Source organism: Argiope bruennichi, chromosome 7, assembly GCF_947563725.1.
Source record: "Argiope bruennichi chromosome 7, qqArgBrue1.1, whole genome shotgun sequence".
Classification (NCBI taxonomy): domain Eukaryota; kingdom Metazoa; phylum Arthropoda; class Arachnida; order Araneae; family Araneidae; genus Argiope; species Argiope bruennichi.
This window is the reverse complement of record NC_079157.1, coordinates 15,110,314-15,125,337: the sequence shown is the minus strand read 5'-3', so window position 1 is coordinate 15,125,337 and position 15,024 is coordinate 15,110,314. Positions and strand designations below refer to the sequence as shown.

General features: G+C 33.4%; 2 protein-coding genes across 3 annotated transcripts in view; both read left to right on the top strand.

The window, feature by feature from the left end:
• LOC129976331 (galactoside alpha-(1,2)-fucosyltransferase 2-like) overlaps window positions 1–8,954 on the top strand; it is a 75,635-nt gene extending 66,681 nt beyond the window's left edge. Inside the window, exons 2-3 of the mRNA XM_056089844.1 lie at window positions 697–970; window positions 4,176–8,954. Of these exons, the coding sequence (XP_055945819.1) occupies window positions 697–970; window positions 4,176–4,761 (860 nt within the window). The 3' untranslated portion in view covers window positions 4,762–8,954. The remainder of the gene's footprint in view (window positions 1–696; window positions 971–4,175) is intronic.
• Window positions 8,955–14,765: 5,811 nt separating this feature from the next.
• Window positions 14,766–15,024, top strand: part of LOC129976652 (clavesin-2-like) — a 60,419-nt gene continuing 60,160 nt past the window's right edge. For both annotated transcript variants that reach the window (XM_056090335.1, XM_056090337.1), the window contains exon 1: window positions 14,766–15,023. The gene's annotated coding sequence lies outside the window, so the exon portion shown is untranslated. The remainder of the gene's footprint in view (window position 15,024) is intronic.

Below are 15,024 nucleotides of genomic sequence, written 5' to 3'. Positions count from 1 at the left end.
AAATTTCATAAAATTTTAGTTTGAAACCAGTTTTATCTGGTTTTGTAACAATGGAAGGTTTGAACATTAATTGGTTTGACCACGTGATCACGACATGTAAAGCATTTTCTCATTAGCCGTTCTTTAGGAATTATGCATTTGCGATCCATTACGTGAATCGTCTGGTTCTCATGTATAAGGGAAAAAAGAATAACACTTCTAGGAAATGGACTAGAACTGTTACCCTAAGTTATAATACCTCTGAGACGGTAAGGAATATTCCTGCCGCGATCGGAGTCTAATCTAGCATTCGGGAAGAATTTTATCAGCAGATTAGTTTTGAAACACTTTCTTTAAAATAGAAGAGTATATGTGGACCCAAACATAAGGCAATTCTACGGACAAACAAATTTCTTTTATGAAATAGTGAAAGGCAGTTTTGCTAGATCTTCAGAAAGAATTATTGGCCAATAGCTTGATTATTGATTCGTCGCCAGCACGACGAATGTTTATTAAAGCAGAGAATGGAAAAAGAACACCAACCGCAAAACAATTATTAACACTCACACCCAATTATTTGGTACAGTAATGTATTACCTTAAGTATTGCAGACTGAGTTTTACGAATGTCGTTTTTATTTTAGTCAGAAATGGTTCGTACTTTAACTGTTTTAATTGTTGCTATATCAAGTTATTTAGATTCCTTTTTCCATTTCAGATCCCAAGCCTCTTCCAGTGTCTATCCAATGCAATGGAGGACGGCTGGGAAACCAAATGTGCACTTACGCCACACTCTATGGTCTCAGCGCTCTCAATAAGGGCAGGCCCTTCGTAGCCCAGAACTGCAACCTGGAGTATCTGCGGCCAATGTTCAAGCAGCTGAGCATCCAACAAGCCCCTCCCCTGTATATACAGTGGAATTCATGGAGCGTTCTGTCTTATTTAAAACCATCAGATTTAACCATTCCACCCAATTCAAACTACATTGGCGGGTGAGTTTTAGAATAGCCATACGTATCTGGTTGTTGTTTTTTAATGTAAAAATCATTATTATTACTTTTTTGTACACGAAGTATAGAGGAAATTTTGTAATCGTCAAAAAATTTGAACTCCAAATTTTGACATACGACCACCTCGAAATCGAAATTTTTTGGTATTATGTTTGTCTGTAACACCAAAATTCTTTGAGCTAGACGGATATAATTTGGTAAAAAACCTTTAAACCACTTTCATAGGAAGTGTGTCTGCACCCTTATTCGAATACGAGTTAACGCAATAACTACAAAACGAAGAAAGCCAGATAGATGAAATTCGGTATATAAATTGAACATAGTATATTAAGTACACATCTATCAAAGTCCTAGTCAAATCCAATAAGAGTTGGCTATGCGTCGGTCTTACTTTCAGAAACATGTAAATGCGAACTCAAAAACGCAAACGAAATAACTTAAAAACGCAATGACTTAAATATATCAAATTAGGTTATGGAATTTTTTTTTCTCACGATTTTAGTTTCCTGTCATATTTTTGTTTCAAACAATCTTGAAGAACGTGTCTAAAACGCAAATTAGATTTTCGGATATTTTAAACTGCATGCCAAGGAATAATCGCCAAAAAAACTCGCCAAGGTTCACACGATAGCTTCAGTAAAAATGCCAAATTCATGCCAAAGGCTAATATTTCGTAACTATTGTACATCAGGCATACTATGGGATAATGCCTTTATTAGGAGTTTGCGAGAAAATTTTTGGTAGATCATTCCCACTGGTTTATATAATAATATTTTTTATGATGTAGTAGTTGAAAATAAAAAATAAATAGTAGAAGTAATTTGATCACAAGTTCACTATTTTTGGAATATTCTGAGAGCTATTTTTTGTGTGGTAAAATCAAATGTATATAATGCAGTTTGTGTTTAAAATTATATTGTAATATTTGCATCACTTTTTTGAGAAACACATTTCACAAGAGTGCATTTCAGAGAGTAAGTCGTAAAATTGTAATTATTATGTATACAAAAAGTTCTAAAAAAATTAAGCATAGGTTTCAGTTAGGAGAATGCAATAATTAAAATGAAAACGATTTCGAAAGCACCAATCTATATTCACGACTCTGAATGACTCTATTCACGACTACTCACGACTCTATTCACGACTAAAATTTCATTAGTTTAAGCTAAGAAACAATAAAAAAAACTAGTACTCCGTCTAAAGATAATGTCATTTTACTGAAACGCCGAACACATATGATATTACTCATAGGCTAGCATACTATCTAGCATACTGTTAGTAAACTGAGCAGAGTTGACAACTAAACTCAGCTGTAAAACTTTTGTTTTCTAGGAATGGCAGTGTTTTTTGTAATCTAGCGGAAAGCAAGAAAAAATAAATACTGGTAGTAGAAGATTTTCCTCTCATTACTTTTTACGATTTTAGTGTGTCTCATTCATCTGTAGAACTGTGAGTTCATTTGAGTGAGTGACTCCACACTCCGGATCAGAAGGTTGCGTGTTCAAATTACGTCCGGGTCACTAATGTAGCAATTGGTTCTAAGCGAGGACCGAACATGCAACGTTTGGGTTTGTAGCCGAGTAACAAGACCACAAGACAAAAGTAATTACTCGTGCCCTGTAGCTGTTATCTGGCTTATAAAGCTTCACCACAAGTGCAAAAAGGCGTCAGTGTGTAATTTTTGATCTGGTAGTAACACTATCTGTAAATTGTGCTATGCTAAATGCCAGAGAAACCAGCATGGAGTGGTCTCCTCGAAATTATCTCGTACTCTTTGTAATAAAATTATTATTCCTCGCTGCCAGCTTAAAAACGGTGAACATCATGTATGATAGCTTCGAGTGTTCAGATTTTTACTTTCAGAACCCCGCACAAAAATACATTTTGCGCTGCATAATATAGTGTAAAAAAGCGTGAATGAATTTTGGATGCATATTTTCTGATAGATTGAAATCAGAATAGACCTACAAATGTATTCGGATAATAAGATACCAAATTTCTTATATTTTATTCGCTGCTTTTGAGTTATCATGTTTGAATGCATACAACTAACAGACGGTCAATCCATGGATTGTATTTGCTCAAAAGAATAAGGGTCTAAACTTTAGATACTGTGTTGTGGCTTATCCCACCTGGTCGACAGTAACATCAAATCAAGTCCATGAGCCCGAACGCCTTCAAACAATGTAGCACAGTCTGGCAGTGTGCTCATTGTCTCCTAATCGACGAATCACGATAAAGGGGCTTAAAATATAGCTTCAAGAGGTCAAGGACCCAGAGGCACCAATGGCTAAAGTCTGACTTTGGCTCATGCCTGCATTGCATTTAGCTGAGCATAATGGAATGGCCTTCACGCTTTGGATGACTCACCAGGAGAATACTCTGCCGACATACTTCGCCCAATCCACCCATTCCAGGAACACTCCCCCTCCGTGATGAGGTAGCAATGCAGGACTTTAGGGAAGCACTTTAGATACTGTTGTTGTTGTTTCTAATGGCTCTTGCCATGGACACGCTCGCAGACGAAATAAGCGATTTTAAGGGTGCGTTTCTTGTTTTTTTAGTAGCACCAATTAGGGCCAAGAGTACGTCTTAGCTACTCACGCATCACTCTTTCGCTTGCACAACCCCTTTTACAGGGCGGTACATTCACACTTCACACATCTCACAGATAGAACAACGGAAGAACAACCACGCCCGAACCGGGACTCGAATCCAGGACGCCCAGATCACGGGGAAGACGCGCTACCGCTATGCCAGGACGCCGGCACCTTAGATACTAAACATATGTACCAAATTTCATTTATCTCAATCTTGCTTTTTAAGCTCTGTTTTTTGTCGTACTCAATCGCTTTCAGACAGACATACTTTTTCTGAATTCCCTCAAAATTTGATAAAAATATAAAAATTTAGTGTGAAAGCCATGTATCAAATTTTTTCCAGCAAAAAAGCTTTTCAATTAAAGTGTTCACAGTCAGGTTGAAAATGTCAGGTCATATATGTATAAACAACCCAAATAGATCTTTTATTGCTTAGTTTTATCTTTTATAGTTCGGTTGTTCAGGTTTTTCTCAATCTGTTTGGGTGGATACTCATAATCTTAAAATTTATGATCATTATCATTCAAATATATCAATTGTTTCATCAATGTACATGTCTATATTTTCGTTATATGTATTTCTTTCAGATTTGTCTATCCATGTTCCTACACTTTCTTCGACCATGTCCAGAACGAGCTTAGAGGAGAATTTCAGTTCACTCTAGAAATACAACTGCATGTTCGCAAAGTTCTTCAAAAGGCAAACGTCCATTCCTTGAAGCATCCAACATACGTAGGGATACACGTGAGACGCGGAGACTACCAGAAGCGGTGGTTGGACATTTACAAAGGCATCGAAGTGAACATGGAGTTCTTTCAAAAAGCAGTGGAATATTTCCGAAAAAAGTACAAAAATGTGGTGTTTGTTGTTGTCAGTGACGATCGAATTTGGTGTGTGGAAAATTTAGTCGAACCATTAGGTGTTTATGTGAGCGAAGAAGGTCCATCACCTGCTCACGACATGGCAATTCTTGCTCACTGTAACCACACTATCATGACATATGGTACTTTTGGATTTTGGGGTGCTTATCTAGCTGGTGGAGAAACTGTATATTTTGACAAATTTTTGCTACCAAATACCTCATTTGCTAAAACTGATTTCATCTTCGATAAAATGTATCCACCTCGATGGAAAGGTATTGTGACGGCGAATGTTTCTTCTCTAAAGCTGTAAGATATATCAATAACTATCAAATGTGATGCCTGCTTTTAGATTTGTTTATAATTAAAGAAATGATCAGTGATTCTGATGATTCCCTGAAAGGAACCGGTGAAAGAACCTATTTACTCAAGGAAGATGCTTCAGACAGTGAGAAATAGAATGAATATATTGCAATTATACATTTTGACTGAATTAATACTCATTATATTTATACTCAAGTAATTTGCACAATTAATCATATTTTTTACAATATTTATGAATTCATGTAATATTTTATGTTACTATTACTCTAATTACGGTATTTGATTTGGTTGTTGGTTTTTAAAATTGGATATCCACAATTTGCCCACAAAACCTTAAGCTGATATTTGGTTTCGGTCCAAGATTTTTTAGCTGATATATTTGATTATATTTCGTAATATTTGTGATAAAATCCATATTAAAGAAATTATTCCTTCTAGGTGTGCATAATTAAAAAAAGAAAAGTAATTGGCTAATAATATTGTTACGAAATATCCCGGGGCTCGTTTGGATAGTGGAAGTTATATGGTATGGAGAACGCTCAATTACCAGGCGGCAGTAGAAAATAAAACAACGACGTTTATTAACACAAGAAACACAGGACAGCACAAAGACGACAACTATATACAGCACAGAAGACGAAGCAGCATATAACAAGACTTTCTACTGCAGACAGTAGCGCACAGTTTAGTTCAGCCCTAGCTTCACTACGTCACTGCTCCGCTGATCTCTGGAAGACCAGTTCTTCACCGTCGCTTTCGACTACTCTCTGGTTCACGACCCAATTCACAACTACTACTCTTTCGCTTCCGACTACTCTTCGACTCCACTGGTTCGCGACCCAATTCACCACTGCTCCCCGGTAGCTGCAGCTCCTTTTATAGGTCTTAGGAGGCGGGGCTAGAAGCCTCTCAACCAATCAGGAACGTTCGAGGCGTATCTCCGTTCCTACTAGACCGATCGGAAAAATTCTCGATGTTTCGGGTATAATCTATTTTGGCGCCAAAGTCGCCAAATTCGTCGCCAAATGGTCGCCAAGTTTGTCGCCAAACTCTTAGACCTCCTATGGAACCAGCTATGCTGGGAAGCCGCATCGCAGATTCGTAACAATATATTACTTATACTGCTACTCGCACTATGGAAATATGAAATAACCACAATTATTTATTCGGCAATTAATTATGTGCTAAATGACAATGGAATGCAATTTAGATTTGGAGACACAATTCAAAAGAATCGAAGAAATTGAATTTTATAAAATATTATAAATTATTCCGTGGAAGGTTTGGAAATATTGGAAAATTGAGAAATAAAATAAACGGCTATATTTTAAAATTAGGATTCTTAAATTAAATTTTTTTACAATAATTACAGAAAAGTGTTTCTCTGTTGACATTTTGTATTTAGTATTTGCCTTTTGTGTTTATTTTATATTCATTTAAAATCATAACGAGAAAATCATGCATCCATTTTTTTACCAAAGAATCCTGAATTAAATTTCAAATTTGCAATTTCAGCTTAAATATCTTATATCACTGTTCATCCTTTTTGCTTGTGGTTTTTAGTTACAGTGTCTGCAAACACTCGGATGGATAAAAGAAACTTCCCACAGTCATATTTATTCTGAAATTTGGCAGAAATACTGCGACTTCGGTGTGAAGAATGCCTGCCAAATCCGAAACCCTGTTTTTTTTAGCAGTCTCACATCCATAGTCATAAATATAATTCCTAGCATGAGCTTCAAGACTCCGGGAGATCTAAAACCTGGAGATTTTTCAAAATTTTGAAGTCGAATTTTTCCTTGAACACAATTTTCTTCCTTATTTAAAAGAAAATAAAAATGTAATAATTGAAATTTGAACTAGATTTATAGATTTTATGCAATTATGTATATACTAGCCGCCTTTGGAGACCAGTTTGTTTGCTCAGATGACTGACTTTTTAGACTGCTAAATGATTAATAGGGGATTCAATAAAAAAACCATTTCTTCTTGTTATTTGATATGGCCGAAAAACATTGATTTTATTGAATAAGTTTAGTGCAAATTAAAAAGTGTGAATATTACGAAATAAAAGCAGAAATGAAAATTCTATTAAGGAATTAATGATTAATACGAACACGAGACTGAATGTTTTAATGGATGAGTTTAAATTCCATCATAGCATTTAAAGATATTGTTACAAAAAATTTTCTTTCTACAACAAATACCGCTAATCAATCGCTAGTTCATTTAATTGCTAGTTCAGTAGCTTCCTTGCTGTCTAATCCTCCAGTTTCTCTACGTGTCGGCGACTCCGACTCTCACCACACACCGCCTCTGACTATACACACGACTTGTCAGATTGCCTGTCTTTTATTGTTCCGGGAGGCGGGGCTGGAATCTTCAGACCAATCAGGGCATACCTGGCTGTATCTCGGGTCTTAGTGGATGGATCGTGAAAGTTCTCGAACTTTCCAGTAGTATCCATTTAGTCGCCAAACTCGCCAAATTCGTCGCCAAGTCGCCAAAGGGTCGCCAAGCTCTCAGGTCATTGACGCGGCAGCTGCTCAGCCCAGATCTTACAACGGTCTTTCTCACGATGACACTAGTCATGCCGGGTAGCAAAATTACAGATTTGTAACAATATTGTATCAAATTGAATTAAAAATATTATTAGAATTAAAGAAAAAAATTGCACGGACATGAAATTGAAATCATTAGAAGAGTAATTTTTTTTTACTCTTACAAAGACTATTTTTGGATAATATTTGTTACGTAAGATATGAACATCTGTTTTTGTTTTAAAGCCATAACGATTACTTATCTGAAGAATTATTTGAAGCGTATTTCTTGATTTCTTTTATATTTTTATATTTTGTTATATTGCCGATTCAATGTGCTTTTTTGGCGACATGGCGAATCATTTCCAAAATATTTCTTTGTCAAAAATTTATTGATTAGTTAAATTCAGCTTTGAATTCTATGCAACTGTACAAAAATTCAATAATGCAGTATGAAATTCGTATGATGATTTGTTTCAATTTGACTGTTGCCATTCGGCAGTAAGTAATCAGCGCGATTTCTGTGCCACGTACGTTAGCATTATATATATAGAGGCCGGGTTTACACTCGGGCCAGTTATAAGATGGCCAGTAGGCAGCGAATGCACAGAAAGGGACTGATTTATGTTTGCCACATTTTCATAAGGTAGATTGAAGTATTCCATGTTTGGCTATAAACTGCCATTTTGACGTTCCTGAATTTTTCCTTTTCACTGCGTATCGTATTAAAATGATAGATATTTACACAAAGAAATATGGTTAAAAGAAAAAAGGACAACATACCTAAGTTTGGAAAAACTATGGAAAAGAAATGGCAGATAAAATGACACACACACACACACACACACACACACACACACACACACACACACACACACACACACACACACACACACAATCTCGCATCAGAAAGAACAAATAGCAAAAGATGTCAGAATTAATCTATGATAAGTGATCAGTTTTTTTCACGCCAAAAAACCCCGCCAAATTCTACAAACGCATGCGCAGTAAACAAAAAATACAGTACAGTGGCAAGTTGTTGTCCCATCGGGACAATTACTTGCCATCCATCCAACAGAAATTTTCTGCCTTTTTATGCATGCGTTGCCTTCTGGATGTCTTAAAACTGGCCGAGTATAAACCCGGCAATAGATTGTCAGCTAAAAGTGTTTCCCTCTAAATGGACCTATCTACTTAATGACTTGTAGTTAAGAAATTACGATGTTCATCCCAAAATAGTCCTTACATTGCTTCCTAAAATTATGACACCATGACATAAATGTTTTCCCGGTTTATTGACGCGTTTGCTATGAAAACAAAGTCAATTTTCTTCTCATGGAAAAATGTTTACTTCAATTCTAACTGGTTGAAGATGATAATAATGGTATGATTGTTTCATATTTGTTCATCGCATAATTAAAACCATTTTTATAAAAAAAATTTCGATAATATTCTGTTCTACTTGCCATAATATCACAATAATAATATAAAAACTCATTTTTTATTATGTTTTTATTCTTCTGACAAAATGATTACCATCGAAACATGTTTATTTAATTCATGTGTGAGAAAACTCATCATGGTGATTTATTCCATGTTTGTATATTGCAGACTTTTTACATATTTATTTTAATATAAAATAATCCAGTATTGTTTTTGTTGATTATATTTTTGTTAATTTTATTAGAATAAAATTACAATTTTTTTTTATGTGTGGATATTTTGATTTCAAATGCTTTTGAATATACTGCAATACATTATGAGAACACCATTAGTTTTAACTAGCGGGGGTAGTCACCCCAAAACTTTCTCTCACTTTCCAGAATAAAGGTGTTATCCCAGATAACCCCTTCCATGGTAGAGTAAAATAATTATGGAATATTAACTTTTCGAGCGAATTTATCATGGCATTCTTGGCGGGAGTTTTGGCGATTAATTTCTGGTATGCGATTAAAAGTGTCTGAAAATAGAATTTGTGTTTTAGATGCCTTTTCCCCAATCGATTGAAACAAAATTTTGGCATAAAACCACATTTGTAGTCACAAAATCCCATAACAAACTTGATATATTTAAGTCACTGCATTTTCGAGCTGTTGTAATTATATATTTCTAAAAGTACAAATCGTGTGATGGTCAACCCCTTGTTGGATTCCGCTCAAAATTTCATAAATGTCTACAATTTCCATGTTCATTTGTGGTTGAATTTTATCTGTTTGTTTCTCTTTGTTTTGTAATTAACGGATAAACTTACATTAGAACAGCTGGGCAGAACAGACTTCTGAACGGATTTTACTCAAAATTTGATAGAAATGTATTAATTTGTATAAAGACCGTATACCAAATTTTTTACAACTACGTAAAAGGTCACAGAATTTTTTGCAAAAAAAATTTATTTTTCGAACTCAGAGTGTTCTAAACTTAGAAATTCGTCAATATCTCAAGTTCAAATTTTTTGACGATTATAATAATTTCTCTATATTACGTATACGAGAAAATAATAATAAAAAAAAAGGATTACACTATGAGGAGGATTAAAAGGGCGTACAAATGTTTGGAAACATTAATCCAAATTAACGGAGCAAAACGCGCTAAGTTCTTTCTTCTAGCGAACAAATTACTTCGCGTAACCAATTTTGATATTCCATTCATTTCAACACCATTTGATATTCCCATACGGAATCCATTTGGAGGAAGTCTGTCTGTCTGATTGTCCGAGTACAAATGAATACGTTTACTTCAAAATGTAAAAAAAAAAAAAAAAAAAAAAAAAAAAACTAGATAAATAAAATTTGGTTCACAGATTTCCTTATTAAATTTTAAATCACTCTGTCGGTATGCGCAATACATTTTTAAGAATGCGAATAAAAAAACTCAAAAAGGCAATGAACTAGATGCATGAAATTTGGAACTCGCTCTTGTTACTAATAATTTGTACCAAAGTTTTAGTAAATAAAAAGAGGTATCAGAAATACTCTGTTTTCTTTATTATAATACTAGCCGCCTTTGGCGACCAGCCGGTTCGCCAATCTTAATGTTCGTTTAAATTTTAATAATTAAATAGCTTGAACCGGAGTTTAACCCCCTTCTTCGCCAAGTTGCGATAATGCGCCAAAGCTGGTAATCTTTATTATGCACTATGATTGAAAATCTGCTCCTTTGCTTTTGAACATTTCGCAAGGCCGTTGTTGGCGATTTTTAAAAATTTCGCCCAGCAGGAGGTTAAACTCCGGTCGTACCATTAAATATTTTACGCAATTCCAACTTTAATAGATTCTTCAGCAAAATATTTTAAAACTTCAAATTTTGATAGTCATATAATTCACTCATAATATTATAAGGGCCTTCAGTCATAACGTGATATGTATGTCTCTAATTTTCTGTTACCCCTCGTAGAATTTATGCTTTAAATTAAAGCGTAAATGATTAATCTGCAGTTAAAATAATAATATTTTTTACTGAAACAAAGCATTTTTTTTAATAATATGATTACTGATAATAGAGTCACTGAGCGTTTAAACTTTATGGGCACTAAAGAATATCTTTCTTAATTTATGTATTATCTCAAGAATTTGTCAACAAAATTTTCTCAGATTCATCATGAACAGATCGATTCATTAACAATGTTTAATTTTAAATGCATCAAACGCTAAGAAAATAAAATGAATCGTTAAAATAATCGGTCGAAAACAGGTGTAAAAAAACTACTTAAAAAACGATGTACTTAAAACTATAAGCATATACAAAAAAATATATAACTAACATAAATACAATTTAATTACAAAAGAATGCAACTAACCTAAAAATAATTTAAATAATTGAAAACAGGTTAAAAAAATCTACTTAAAAAACGATGTACTTAAAACTATAAGCATATACAAAAAAATATATAACTAATATAAATACAATTTAATTACAAAAGCATGCAACTAACCTAAAAATAATTTAAATAATTGAAAACAGGTTAAAAAAATCTACTTAAAAAACGATGTACTTAAAACTATAAGCGTATACAAAAAAATATATAACTAACATAAATACAATTTAATTACAAAAGCATGCAACTAACCTAAAAATAATTTAAATAATTGAAAACAGGTTAAAAAAATCTACTTAAAAAACGATGTACTTAAAACTATAAGCATATACAAAAAAAATATATAACTAACATAAATACAATTTAATTACAAAAGCATGCAACTAACCTAAAATTAATTTAAATAATTGAAAACAGGTTAAAAAAATCTACTTAAAAAACGATGTACTTAAAACTATAAGCATATACAAAAAAATATATAACTAATATAAATACAATTTAATTACAAAAGCATGCAACTAACCTAAAAATAATTTAAATCATCCGTTGATAAACGGTTGTCATGGCAACAATCAGAATGCGCATGCGTGAATTTTCTTCGCCAGCTCCGGTAACGCAAATGCGTGAATTTTTCTACGCCAGTTGGGGTAACGCTATGCAGATTATACATTTTTAATTTCCTTTATTCTGTGTTATTTTAATTCAAAAGTACTTCAGAATGAATGTGAAACATGGATTAATTAACAATGTTTAATTTTAAATGTATAAAACATTAAGAAAATAAACAGAATCGTTTGAAATAATCCGCCGAAAAATGTTAACCCTAGCCTCATTTCTGTTGGGAGAAAAAAAGTCTTACTCATTTGGCGGTGGGGAAAATGGAAGATTTTTTTGGCGGGAAAGTTAGTTTTTAATTAATAATTAAAATTCTAATTAAAATTTCAAAAAAAGGGACCCCAGGTGCACATTCCCGACCTCTAAGGTATACATGTACCAAATTTGATAGCTGTATGTCAAATGATCTGGCCTGTAGAGCGCCAACACACACACACACACACACACACACACACACACACACACATTGAGCTTTATTATAAGTATAGATATAGATAACGCATAGAAAACTTGAGTGCGGGACTCTGAAAATACAAATCTCACGATTTTGGAGATGTTCCAAAAATTTACGCTTTAGAGAGTATTCGGAAATTGTTTCGGAGAGACGACTCCCACCGGTTTTATAGGAATCATCTCAAATATTCCATTCAAGTTATCTTCATTTTGAATAGCTCCAGTGTGAAGCGTTCTATGAAAAACCGCGACAGTTGTCATCCGTTTTTAAACCGGGGATCTCTCGAACTGCAGTCGAATGCTCTACCACTGAGCTATACCTCCGACGCTCTGTTTTAAATGGAATAATATTTCTAAATTATACGAAATAGCTGCCTGTAAAACAGAATGTTTACACTTCCATTCTTATTTAAGAAAGTTAATTGTTGAAAAAAATTTTTAGCTGTGGAAAACACAGATTCTAGGGGCTCCCGGGTTTGAACCGGGGACCTCTCGATCGACAGTCGAATGCTTTGCCACTGAGTTATGCCCCCGAAGCTCTGTTTTAAATGGAATAATAATTCTAGATTTTGTGAAATAGTTGTCTGTAAAACAGAATGTTTACTTTTCCATCCTTATTTACGAAACGTAATTGTTGAAAAAATTTTATACTGGGGAAACCACCGGTTCTTGGAGCACCCGTATTTGAACCGCGGATCTCTCAATCTGCAGTCGAATTCCCGTGATGCACTGTCTGAAATGGAAATTTTATGAAATAGAAGGAAAAGTGAAAATCCTACATAGGAGTTAATGTCCTAAAATGGCAATTTTAAATTTGAATTTTAAAGCTGGAAAAAACAGGCGATTGAGCTTTTTAATGGGTGTGTTTATGTAATATAATTATAATATTGTTTTAGATTTGAACAAAAGTAAATTAAAAAAATATTTATGCTAAAAATAAAGAAAAGAATTGTACTGTAAGGATATTAATTTTGTTCAAATAATAATATATATTTTTTAATTTTGAGGCAATGCAATTTTTTTTTTGGAAAATAATAGTTTTGAATAGAGTTACCAACTTAGAGTTACCATATTATACATAGAGTTACCATATACCATTAGAATATCTATATGATGACGGTTAAATCTGTTTTCACCTCAATTAAATTTTATTTGACGCTCTTTTGTAACATGCTTTTGCATATTCAGTCCTCTGACTGAATGTAGTTTTAATGACATGACAAGAGCACATTCGAGAAATTCAAATAATATTTCCGTTAATTATCTGAATTAATTCCACCATTATCATCTAAATTATTCTCCATTAATCATCTGAACGAAGTGTCAAAAAAAATTGCAGCTGCAAAAACATTCACTGAAACAATATAAAACATTTGCATGACTCTTTGTTTATATCAAATTGTTGCCATTTCACAATAGATAACTGCAGCGATTTCTGTGATATGTTAGCGTTTTATAGATCTAGATATTTTATTTACTTTCTCGTATGCGTAGTATAGAGAAAGTATTGTGATCATCAAAAAATACAAACTCGAGATCTCCACTTTTTTGAGTTCAAAAACACATTTTTAGAAAATATCTGCCAGTAACTCTGTCCAATTGAAAGACAACACAAAAGCGCTTTGATCTAGACAGATGAAATTTGGTATATGGTCTTCATATCATATTTGTAGACTACTATCAATTTGTGCAAAATCCGTTCGAGGAAGTCTGTCTGTCTGGCTGTTTCGAATATGATTTACAATGAAAATTAGAAAACGAAAAGAGCTATATAGATAAAATTCAGTACACAAATTTAGAATGTGTAGTATAGATATTTATCAGAGTTTGAACCGGTTCTGGGTAGGGATTGTTGGTCTGTACTTTCAGAAATATAAACGTACTATCTCAAAAACGCAATGCCTTAAAATATATCAAATTTGGTATGGCAATTTGTGACTACAAGAGTAGTTTTGTGTCAAATCTTTGTTTCAATCGGCTGAAAAAAAAAACGCATTTGAAGCACAAATTGGAATTTTGGGTGCCATTCACCGCATGCCAGGCATTATTCGCCAAATAAATCGCCAAGGATGACACGATAGATTTAGAAGAAATGTTGAATTCAAGCCAAAAGTTAGTATTTCATAATTTTTATAACCAAAGCCACGCGTAGCATTCTTTGTTATAACGCCTTTATTAAAGAACAGGTGACAAAGTTATGGAGAATACACTCGTCTGGTTTGGAATCAGATTTGTCTGAGATTTGAAAATTCGTCAAAATTTCGCAGGTGAATTTTTTTTAACTATTAAGCTATTGTCTTTCCTGTACGAGGAAGTAAAACTAACTATACATTTAACTATCCAATAATTCTTTCAATTTTAACGATTGTTTAAACCATCTAAAACGTAATTGTAAAAGCTTAATTATCGAAATAAAACAAAATCTTCGTTTTTAAATGATAAAAAGCATTCTGATATCTAGTTTTGCTACGACATTTCTTCTGTCATGTTCAAATCTGAAACAAAATTAGCATTTATCACTAAGCAGTGCTTTGAGTCTTATCTTAAAAATTATTGAAGTAGGAGGAAATCGTGAGATAAATGTGAAAAATTTGCAAATGTGAAGAATTTATATCAAGGTCTATCAATGATTTTTTAACAGATATTTTTGAAAGATTTTTTCTTAACTCAATTGTTGTCTCAAACGCAAATTTCGATGAAACGCAGTAAGATGTTTTAAGATAGGATGTTATTTGATTCTTCAAAGTTAAAAAGCGGAGTTACATCTTCAGCAGATTAGTGAAGAGAGAACATTTGTCAACCTCTTATTGAAGTTGGAGCATTAAAATTG